The 12,264-nt window shown below is 33.3% G+C and overlaps 2 protein-coding genes across 4 annotated transcripts in view; both read right to left on the reverse strand.

The window, feature by feature from the left end:
• The window catches only part of LOC105107446 (dehydration-responsive protein RD22-like), an 11,614-nt gene extending 9,059 nt beyond the window's left edge, over nt 1-2,555 (reverse strand). The window contains exon 1 of the mRNA XM_011001373.1: nt 2,421-2,555. Coding sequence (XP_010999675.1) covers nt 2,421-2,552 — 132 coding nt within the window. The 5' untranslated portion in view covers nt 2,553-2,555. The remainder of the gene's footprint in view (nt 1-2,420) is intronic.
• Nucleotides 1-5,789, reverse strand: part of LOC105107445 (UPF0481 protein At3g47200-like) — a 15,757-nt gene extending 9,968 nt beyond the window's left edge. Inside the window, exons 1-3 of one of the 3 annotated variants that reach the window (XM_011001372.1) lie at nt 5,579-5,789; nt 5,299-5,338; nt 3,934-5,213 (exon numbers count right to left, since the gene is read on the reverse strand). In XM_011001372.1, the coding sequence (XP_010999674.1) occupies nt 4,015-5,097 (1,083 nt within the window). In that variant the 5' untranslated portion in view covers nt 5,098-5,213; nt 5,299-5,338; nt 5,579-5,789 and the 3' untranslated portion in view covers nt 3,934-4,014. Of the gene's footprint in view, nt 1-3,933; nt 5,339-5,578 lie in introns of those variants that run through there. The other 2 variants (XM_011001370.1, XM_011001369.1) reach the window with 2 other exon arrangements.
• Nucleotides 5,790-12,264: the final 6,475 nt, after the last annotated feature.

A 12,264-nucleotide genomic window follows, 5' to 3' on the forward strand; every position in this document is an offset into this window, starting at 1 on the left:
TACAAAGAAGCAGTACAGAGTGTAGAAAGTGCAAAATGGAAAGAGGCAATGGATGAAGAGATGAAATCTCTCCACAAGAATCAGACTTGGGATTTGGTACAACTTCCTAAGGGAAAGAAGATAATTGGTTGTAAGTGGGTATATGCCAAGAAGGAAGGTAATCTTGGAAAAGACAACATCTGATTCAAAGCAAGATTGGTGGCAAAAGGCTATGCTTAGAAGGAGGCGATTGATTATAATAAGGTATTCTCTCCAATTGTTAAGCATTCTTCAATCCTTATTCTGTTAGCCTTGGTTGCACAATTTGATTTGGAGTTAGCACAACTTGATGTGAAAACTACCTTCCTACATGGAGATTTGGAAGAGAAAATTTACATGTCTCAACCAGATGGTTTCAAAGTCACTAGGAAAAAGAATTGGGCTTGTAAACTAAAGAAGTCATTGTATAGATTGAAACAATCTCCTCGCTAGTGGTATAAGCCATTTGATAAGTTCATGATAGAACATGGATACACGCGGAGTCAGTTTGATCACCGTATATATTTTCACAAACTTCTTGATGGTTTTCTCATCTATTTGCTCTTATATATGGATGATATGTTGATCGCATCAAAGAGTAAGGTGGAGATTGATAGACTGAAAGCTCAACTGAGAATTGAGTTTGAAATGAAGGATCTTGGAGAAGCTAAGAAGATTCTTGGCATGGAGATTCAGAGAGACAGAAGAAAAGGCACAATCTGTTTGACACAGACCCAATACTTGAAGAAAATTCTAAAGAGATTTGGGGTAGATGGTAAGACCAAGCCTGTAAGTACACCTCTAGCTCCTCATTTTAAGCTAAGTGCTTCAATGTCTCCACGCACAGAGGAAGAGCGCAAGCATATGGTTCAAATTCCGTATGCAAATGCAGTTGGTGCATTAATGTATGCAATGGTTTGTACGAGACCAGATATTTCACATGCAGTCAGTATGGTGAGCAGGTATATGCATGATCCGGGAAAGGGTCATTGGCAGGCAGTTAAGTGGATTCTACGGTACATTTATGGCACAACTGATATTGGTTTGAAGTTTGAGAGGGATGATAGACTCGAACAAAATTTAGTTGGTTATGTGGATTCGGACTATGCTGGTGACTTAGACAAGCGTCGTTCCACAACAGGCTATGTGTTTACACTTGCTAAAGGGCCTGTAAGTTGGAGGTCAACTTTACAATCAACAGTAGCTTTGTCAACAACTGAGGCAGAGTACATGGCAGTAACAGAAGCTTTCAAGGAAGCTATATGGTTACATGGGTTGATTGAAGATTTGGGAATTGTTCAAGAGCACGTGAATGTCCATTGTGATAGTCAAAGTGCTATTTGTCTTGCAAAGAATCAGGTTCATCATTCCCGCACCAAGCACATCGATGTTCGATTTCATTTTGTTCGAGAAATTGTGGATGAAGGGGATATTCTGCTACAGAAGATTAGTACTGCAGATACTCCAACTGACATGCTCACAAAGTATGGGATATTCTGCTACAGAAGATTGGTATCACAGATACTCCAACTGACATGCTCACAAAATGTGTCTCAGAGATCAAGTTCCAACATTGTTTGGACTTGGTCAACATCTCTCGGTGTTGAGCACCTTTAGGGTGCAGCGCCATATGGCACGTTAGAGGCAGCATTGATTGATCACGAGGATTGAATGGAAAAATCTTGTCAAGGTGGAGATTTGTAGCAAATTGTCAACATTTGCAAATTTTCAACATTTTTCTCATTTATCATCAACCACCCTCTCATTTAACAACCACCATCAACCACTTCCAACCACCATTCAACCACTATCAACCATCCTCAACCACCCTCAACCAATCTACCAAAGCTCTCCTATAAATAGAGATAAAGAGAGAGCAATGTAAGGCAAGTGTAGTGTAAGTGGTGAGAGCAAAAAGGGTGAAAGTGTGGTGAGTGCAACTATGAGAGTGAGAAAGTATAGATTTGAGAGAAATACCGAGTGTAAGAGTGCAACACCGGGTTTTGTGGGATTGTACTAGGTTGAGTTAAGTGTTTGTATCATTCCTCCAATAATATATAATCTGCTGCCTCCGTGGACGTACTCGATATTGAAAAACCACATAAATCTACTTGTTTGTGTTTTTATTTATATTTGCTTTAGGTCTAGTATGCACAACAAGACTTTATGGCTGTTTTATACTTGACTGATCTATATCCTTGTTTATAGGTTCTTTGAGTAGCTGCAGCACTTAATTATTCATTAGCGAATTCTTTGGAGATGGAAGGATAATGACCAGGTTGTAGAAGATATCCTAGGGGTCTTGGCAATGGATTGTTGGGCAACCTTGAGTACCCATACTTCTCAGTAGGTGGAGAAATATCGCCAAGGACGAAGTTGGCCACTTTCTTTGCTGAAGGGACAGTGTCAGCAGCCACTGTCCTGCCGCTTAAACCGATGGTATTGACAGCGATTGAAAAGGTAATGTGGATGGAGGGAGTAACAAGGAGTTGGAGCAGGGCAGAAGAACTTGCTGGAGACATTTTTTGAAACATGTGGGTTGAAGATAAAGAGCTAGGTGACATTATCTATATAGGGGTGAGGAGGCTCCGATCAAGAAGAACTAACAGCCATGTTGCATTGACACTTCGTAGGAAAAATTTGATTATTCTGAAACGTGTTGTAGCAAGAATAAAATATGCTTACACATATGTGAATACATGCATCTAGTAAAAGACCTCATCCAAGTGTATTTTCTGTGCGGTGTGCATTATATATTAGATACTTTGATGGCTTGCCTGCACGTAGAGTTATGGCGTTTGAAGTTCTCAATATTAAGCCAGGACCGGCTGCTGGAGATTCCCAATGCTGTTAATACTTTACAGACATCAAAGCGATACATCTCCTGAAGCATTTACATGAAGATAGGATGTTAGTGATCTTTCGTTCCATTTTGAAGAAACCCAGTTACCCGTAGAGGAGTGGGAATTAGATCTTTAGACACTGTACAGGTTTTACAAGCTAAAACAAGAGCTCCAGCTGATTCCAAATCATCCAAAGCAATAGGACCGGCATCTGACCTTTTGGCCACCTAATGAACCAACTTACACGAACCATACCTTATATATAAGATGCTAATTGTAGAGATCACGCTTTACTGTTCTTGGGATATCGATGAAGTTCGACACCTTGGAGTGGATCCTTTTAACGCCTGCCTAGCTATACAAGTTTATTTTGTTTAGGATCTGGGATTGTAATGGGTCTATGACTAATGCTCTCCTTTACGGTTAAGTTAATGTACTCGCAGTTCTCTATGGCTGTCATTCTGTGTCGGCCAAACTTGTATAATTAGTTACTGCAATTTGCTAGAAAATAAGTTGATGTCATCATTGTGGGATGTTTTGGCGAGTTTCCAGCTGCTGCATGACCACATCTGTGCTTATCAGCTTTACTGGCAATTTGTTTGATGTGTGTGATTCCATGCATTAGGATCTGCATATAATGCGACATCTTCAAGTTGACATAATATGACATCTTCAAGGCTGCTCTGGTTCCTGTTCATCGGTACTGTATTTGCCCCGGATGAGACACCCTGCGTGCCTACTTTCTTGTGAAATAATATTGTGTGGCTCAAAATCCAGTTGGATCACAGTGCAGGCATGTGATCAAGTTTTTAAGTTTTGGAATCAAGTGAAATTTAGAAAAATAGACTGATTTGGTTTATGCATATAATAAACTTACTCTCTACAATTGCTTTCCTTCTGTCTTGCATAATAAGCTTATTTACAAATGATTTTGAGGTGGATGTGAATCTAAACTTTACTCTTTCATATTGTTTCGACAATTATGTAAGATTTAATCAAGTAGCCATAAAATATACTTCAATCATAAATTATGGTAAAAAACCTCATCAACATCAAAAGAACAAAAAAAAAATTGATTAGTTATTGAAGAACATATATAGTAATTTCATAGAATGCGATTACAGAATACACCGTTAATTTATAGAAAACAAAATCAAACAACTTGAATGATTGAACATACTGTTTGCGTGATAGTGAGTATGAGAAGAACAGTAGCTGCTACAAGAGAGATTATTGTCCATGGATTGTCAAAATACTTCTGTTTCAAGGTTGCCTTCCATTTGTGTCTCCGTTTTTTGCAGTACTTGTTCAGATCTTCAACTAAACCAGAATAGTAGAAAGTGTCAATGGCGAGAGAATTTTCCTTGGAAAGATTGCGGAAAAGGCTTGCAATTGCTTCATTATCAGGGAGACCATTTTCTAGGATTCCATTCTTAACAAGTATTTCCACATCCTTAGCTGAGGGGACAAGGAAAGAGAGCATTGTAATGTAGTCACATACATATATATTTACACCGCAATGGCATCGCTCAAAGGCTTGGAGATTTCTTAATAGGATTTCTGTATGATCGTCTATAATTTTATGTGGAATCTCCAACGTCCCTTTATTGTCATCATATTTTATTTCGAGTAGGTTTATGCTGGACCCTAACTTGAACTTCATTCCAGCTTGATGGAGCTCTGCTACACTAGGAGCTGTTAAATTTGTAAGTTTAGTTGGCTGCATATGCTGTGATGGCCGCTGACAGATTGCTAGATAGCCAACAAAATGCTCTGCTTTAGACAACTTGAGGTGCTTCGAAATGTCATTTGGCACCCATGAATACCATTTATGTGACAAGAGATCATGAGTAAGTTCAATCATGGAATGCTCCTCACAATAGTGCTGTATTTTGGATAGATTGAACAAGTCCTCAACAATGAAGAATGGAAGCTGATTTTCAAGCAAGCACAAATCAAACTGTATTTCTTCTCTCATCCATAGTTTATTGAATATGCGGTCAGTATTTGCTTCTTGGATATCAAAGGAAAATGCTTTCAGCAAGAACATGATGAGAAAGGAGCAATCCAGCAACACCATTTCCACAAATTCTTCTTTACTTAGATTATCAGTGGTTTCTGCATAACAATTACGCAATCTACTCTCTCTCTCTGCAATAGCTGCAATAAAATCCTTCACACTTACCTTGCACAATCCAAGAAACTCCCTCAGGTACAGTATCTTTTGCTCTTCCATTTCTTGTAGCTCTTTTTTTCCGTGGTGATATGGGCCAATGGAAATTACTTGAGGTGTGTAAGCCTTTTCATTTAACTCACGTAGTCCTTTTGGAACTCTGTAGATGAAACACAGATCTGAAAAGGAACGCAAGCTTTTCAACTTTCGTTCCACGGACTCTGCTAATTTGGCAATGTCAAGAGAAACATGATCGGGACTAACCTTTGGCACTCTTGGTGTTCCAGAAACGTTCATCCTGTGCCTACACAATTATCAAATCGTTAGATAAATGCTAAGAAAACAAAAATCAAGAAAAAGAGTTAAAGGAGATGAAAATATCATAATCAAACACAGGATTCCCAGTTAACCATAAGAATATCTGTAAGGAATCAAACATGATTATTATTCTTTTTCTAATTCCGGCTTCACATAAAAGCATGTCGTTGACTACTTGAAAGCGGGATAAATTAAAAATCCATAGCTTCTCTAAATTAAAACTTACAAGCTCTCTTCTGAACAAAAACAAGATAATTCAGAAATTTTTCTGAAGGCTTTTCTCGAAAAATGTTTTCAACTATTTTGGCACAGAAGATAGCAATTAAAAAGGCAACACTAATGGAGCGACTTTGTTGACCCGTAATTTGTTCGGCAGTGGTCAATTAAAACGGCAACACTGTGAGGGGAATGGAGCGCCTTTCATGACCAATAATTTGTTCGGCACTGGTCAATTCTACTTCGATTGGTGGTTTTTTGCCTTTTAATTATAACAGTATATTTTAGTTTGGGAGTATTTCAGGATCCGGGCAAAAATAATATTTAATTAAAACAATTTAAAAAAAAAATAGTATTCAAGTATGGAACCATCCTGCACACCTTTGTCGCCCGTGACAACCATCCTGCACGCCCTTGTCGGTGATTCCTCCATGACCGTGACAACCATCCTGCACGCCCTTGTCATGAAACAGGTTTGGAATTTTCGGTGATTCTTCCATGAACTTTCGTGTGTTCGTATCAATGCATCTAGAAAGTACTTGCAGTAAATTGTTTTCTCAAAACAGCTGAAAAAATAATTTCCAAACTAAATAGTAGCTAATACGCACGTATAGTATATACGTAACAAGGTGTGCTGCGCATGTCACTAAAAAAATTTTAAGTTTTTACACTCAAAAAAATTACTTATTCTGGAATCAACATTTTTTTTTTGTAAAAATTCAATGGCATGAAATAAATAAAATAATATAATAACTAGAAAGAAAAAATAACATAGCAAAAACAAAATAGAAAAAAAAATATCAAAAACACACCAAAAACGATGAAACACCAAGTACCACAAAAAAGATATATTGGCATGGTGTTTCATCCATAAACACCATGAAAGCCAACTTCAAAGTCAACGATGAGTAGTCTAAAGATAGGGACATGCTCACTTACTAGACTCTCATTGCTACCTCCAATGTTGACTTTGAATAGTTCCTATGGATTCATCTTGCAAAATTTTTATGGTGATGCTATCAGTTTCATCATTGGAATTTTGATGTTTCTTCGATACCTAATTTTTTTTTTTTTTTTTTTTTTTTTTTTTTTTTTTTTATTTTTTTATTTTTTTTTGCCATGTCATCTTTTTTTTCTAGCCATTAAATTATTTTGATTTATTTCATTCCATTGGATCTTTATAAAAAAAAAACATGTTGACTCTTGTATAAATGAATTATTTGAAAGAGCAAACACCTGAAATGAAAATTATTAGCTATGTGCAACACACCTACACCTACCTGTGCATATATTATATGCATATATTATATACGTACCTACACCTACCTGTGCATATATTATATACTTAATACTAAAAAATTAGCAAATATGTAATACTAAAAAATTATCAAATATAGACCAAAACACTAATGGAAAAATTATGTCCGTAGATTATAGTGAATTTTATTGACAAAATAATCCCTCATTATCTATCAAAGAATATCAAAAGAAATATTTCCTTAGTATATATCAAGGAAATTACAGTAGTAAAAGAAAAAAAAAAGTAGAAATGTGCAATGACATGTCATTTTTACATGCAAAATTATTAAATAAATTAACCCATCAATAAATCTATTTGTAATATTAAATTTGTGACCTGATGAGCAACCCTCCTCTCTCACTCATCCATTTCTCCTTCTTCCTTCCAGATATGTAATAAACTTATAATATACCTCCTATTTTATCATAAATCAACCTTCCACCACAAATCTGACCACCTCAACACTCAGTTTATCAAAATTCCTATTCTGATTCAAATTTTATTAAGAATTCCCACATCAAGTAAGCAAAAATTCCCATTTTTTGTTTGAATTCAATATTAAAATGTTAATTTTTATTGTTAATTTTTACTTGTTTCATAGCTTTTTTCGCACACAAATTTGTTGTGTGGATGTATGATTTATACAAATTTAGAGATTTAAAAACATATATATTTGTTTGTAAAGTGATGAATTTTTTTGAATTTATGACTTAGGTTTTTTGTAATTAAATAAAGCATGGCTTACTTAATGGTTTTTTTATATTTTATTATTGAGTTGAAAATTTTGGTTAATGTATAGAAATTTAAACTGAGAAATGTATATAAGTGATAATGAATTACGAGTACTATTAAAATAGATTGAATAAGTTTGAGTTAAACCAATGTAAGCTAATTTATTTTGTTTACATAATTAATTAATACATGTTGTCATCAATATTCTATATAGGTTTGATATAAGTAATAGATAATCATTCATGAATGTATCGAGGTTCATCCCAAAGGTTGTGTAGGTTGGATTATTGTAATGAGATTGAGGGTTTTATTAATTACACACTATCTAATTTTATAAATATTAGTAAAGATAGAATTAGATGTTCTTGTAAGAGGTGTAAAAAAAATCTTGATCTAGATGTTGTAATGATGCATCTTCTATAAAAAGAGTTTGTAAAGAAATATTTGTGCTAATTTGCACACACGGAACCATATGTTCCTTTTGAGACCATGATAGTAAGAATAGTTGGGTTAACTTCTAGTTCTAGCAATGTGCATGATATTGTAGATAACAATCTTAATCCTTATAGGAATATGGTTATACATGTGATGGGAGTGAATCAAGGTTATATAGGTCAGTTTCCAACCATTCATGAAGAACCTAATGCAGACATGGCCAGGTTTTTTGGTGTTTTGAAAGATTTTGATGAACCATTATAGGATGGGTACATAAATCACAGTAAATTATTGGTTGTTGCATCGATGTTCACTATCAAGTGAGATCATGGGTTGAATGAGATCAATTATGATAGAATTATTGAATGAGCAATAAGCATTTTACCTAGAAGGAATAGGCTAAAAGAGAACTTTTATACTGCTAAATCTATAATGAAACCCCTCAACCTAGGATACTAAAAAAATAACATTTTTCCAAACTTCTACATGTTATACTACCTTGAAAATGCATAGATAACTAAGTGCAGAATATATAAGAATGCTCGTTATAACCCAGAACTAGCAAGGGAAGCACTTTTTTCATATATAAAAAACTTTGATACTTCCTAATTACACCTAAACTGCAAAGGTTATTCATGTCTCTAAAGACTCCTAAGCATATAGTATGGTATCATTCATATGATGTAGTGGATGGAGTGATGGCACACCCTTTCGATGGTGAAGCATGAAAATATTTTAATAGGGTGTATCCTTAATTTTTAATGGAATCAAGGAATGTGCATTTTGGATTATATACAGACAAATTTAATCCATTTAAGTCATTTACTACTCCTTAATCTTATTGGCCGGTGATATGTATGATTTGCAACTTGTCATTGGAGATGTGTATGAGGCTGGAGTTTATGTTTTTGTCAATGGTTATACTTTTTTCTGATAGTTTATATGTATGAGGCTGGAGTTCATGTTTTTGTCAATGGTTATACTTTCTTCTGATAGTCTAGGTTGGAATATAGATGTTTGTTTTCTATCATTGATTGATGAGTTGAATTAGTTGTGGTCATTCAAGAATTTGACTTATAATGTATTGAGAAAATAGAACTTTGAAATTATGGTAGCTTTGATGTAAACTATCAATGATTTTTCTATATATGGAATGGTTTTTAGTTGAAGCACTCATGAAAAATTACCATGTCCATAGTATATAAAAAATAACAAGACCTTTATGTTAACAAATCATGTTAAAGCATTTTTTAAAATTGCCATTAATGGTTTTTGCTAATAGATAACAAGTATAAAAATAACATAATGGACTTCTTTATTGGTAGAGTTGAAAGCAATGTTGTACTATCACTACCATCGGGTGAAAAATTATATGATGTGGCATCGTGATATGATGAATTTGTGTTTGGTTTTTAATTTGATAAGCTGAAGTAATATTACTTAACATGTCATTACTTTCAGAAAACTTATCTCTTATACCATTATAAATTGATAGATTATTAAATCTTTTATAGGCAACATCATCAATTTTTATTATCCTAAAACTCTTAGCTGATTGAATCTCATGTCTTTTAATTACAAGATGAATAGTTTTTCACATGGTTCATAACACATATAAAGATTATTTGATTATTCTTATATCTCAAGATATTTATTTTCATTACAAATTTCTTGTTAATTGTTAAAGGTTATAATTCATGTGCCTGATTTATCAATTGGGAGAGAATGCTAGTATTCCTTTGAATTTACTAAGTCTAAATCCTGAAAGAAAAGTGAAGTGTTATAATGAGTATTTCATCAATGAATATTTTTTTCATACTGAAGAGTATGGTGAGGGTAGAAAGACATATAATAATGGAGGTTATGGTAGGAGATCGACTTCAAATGAGTTTAAAGTTGACTACTGTGAGAAGTTAGAAGAGGTAATTAAATTGCAATATCATATCGAGTAGAATATAGCTTTTTTATTCCAATGTTATTGATATGATACCACTAGTAGAGGAATTAAAATAGATCCTTATCATGGTTTGTTTGAAATTAATATAAAGGCTAGACTTCACAATGTTGATGGTGACTTTTTTTCCTACTAAGCAATGCTTGTAAACATGTTATATATACACTTCTTCCTTTAGAAAAGATCATTTGAGTGAAAACCAAACCTAAGGATTATGCCTAGGTTGTTTAGAATGGTAATGATGAATTAATTATGAAAAATCATGTCTTTTAACTTGATGAGTTAGTTGGTCCATATTGAGTTGCATCGTTTAATGATCTAGAAGAAAATTTAATTTTTTCATGTTGATAAAAATATTTTTGATGATGTTGATATTGAGGAGTTAAATGATATTTTAGGAACCAACAAACATACACAAGTTGATAAAGATGATGATAATGACAAAATCGATATAGAATATTATGATTAAGATGACGACAATGAAATTAAAGAAGAAGAAGAAGAAGAAGAAGAAGAAGAAGGCAATTCTGATTAATTTGCGTTACAAGAAAGTTTAATGCTATTAACTATAATGAAATATTTTTGAATGAAATTAACTTTAATGTATTGAAAATGATGTTAATTTATTATTGAATGACAATGAAATATTTATTTTATATGTTTTTATTATTATACACAAAATTGGTGTTATTGTATTATGTGTGATGTTGTGGTTTTAAGTATTTGTAAGGTATTAGTAATATGTAGGTGAGACAGTTGTGGTTGATTTTAATGGAATCTTGAATGGAAGTTGGAAATGAGAGATGAAACAATTTGTAGTAGATGAATGAGAAGGAGTTATAATAGAAACGAATAAGGAAAAGGAATAGAATAAGAATACATATCTATTTTTTTAATTATTGAAAAAAAATTTCACTGTACTTATTGTAATATTCATATTTCAATAATATGAATTTTGTTTCAGGTTCATCACATGCAAGGTCGGAGTAGATTTTAGCTTTGATTCACCTTTTGTTATGTAGTCTAGAGGATGATCTTATATTTTATAAACATGGAAACATTTGTGCAACTTAATTTGTATAATTAATATTTAAACTTGATTAGATGAATTTAATTTTGTATTTCATATAATCATGTTCCATATATGCATGTTTATATCTTTTATCCATCCATAATAATAATTGTTGTTCAATGTATATCATAAATATTGTGGTTGATGAAAAATATTGTTTTATGCATTTGAGACCCAAGATGATTGGGTTAAATTGAGTTAGGAGATGTGGAAAATTAGAAGTGTAAACAAGTTGATGTCGATAATTTAGGACCTTCCGATATAAGGAAGACTTTACAAAGATTTTAGTGAAAATTTCAGTAAATTTTAATATGAACACCATATATGTGTGTGTGTGTGTGTGTGTGTGTGTGTGTGTGTGTGTGTGAACATGACATTGTTGTTTTATCCTGAATATGAGTTCATCTTATTTCTAGATAATGGTGACTGACATTGTTGTTTTATCCTGAATATGAGAATGTTATATTTCATCTTATTTCTAGATAATGGTGGCGAGTTTAGGTCTTTTATGGCTTTTCTTCAGCAATCTGGCATACTTCATCACTTTTCTTACCCTTACATCTTAGCTTAGAATGGGAGATTTGAGGGGAAGTACATGCATGTTGTTGAATCTAGGTTGGCCTTGTTAGTTTGTGCTTCCTTACTAATGAAATTCTGGCAATATATCTTTTAAACAACAACCTTTCTCTTAAACAGATTGTCAAGCAACGCACTTAAACATGACTCATTCTATTTCACTCTTTTTCAAAAAATTCTTGATTACAAGTCTTTTAGAGTGTTTGGGTGCTTGTGTTACCCATTCATTCATCCTTATAATAATCACAAGTTGCAGTATCAATTTGTTCAGTGTATTTTTCTTAGCTATAGCTTTAATAACAAAGGATATTTGTGTCTTGATTTTCTGACTGGATAAGTCTATGTTACACCTCATATTGTCTTTCATGAAACATAATTTCCTTTAAATAAAACTCATTCTCCTTTCCCAACCAATGATACTTTAGCAACAATTTTCACTCCAACCATTATAACTTCCTATACTTCTTTACCTTTTTGTTATAATGGTAGACACAAATGACATGATTAAAAGATTAATGTTTTCTTCCAAGTGCAAGAGTATCGAAGTAATAAATAACCCGACAAGACCGGGGTCGAACTACAGGGAGGTTAATTGTGCAAATTATAAACAACAATTATAAACAACAA

This window comes from Populus euphratica, unplaced genomic scaffold (genome assembly GCF_000495115.2).
Source record: "Populus euphratica unplaced genomic scaffold, PopEup_1.0 scaffold161.1, whole genome shotgun sequence".
Lineage (NCBI taxonomy): Eukaryota > Viridiplantae > Streptophyta > Magnoliopsida > Malpighiales > Salicaceae > Populus > Populus euphratica.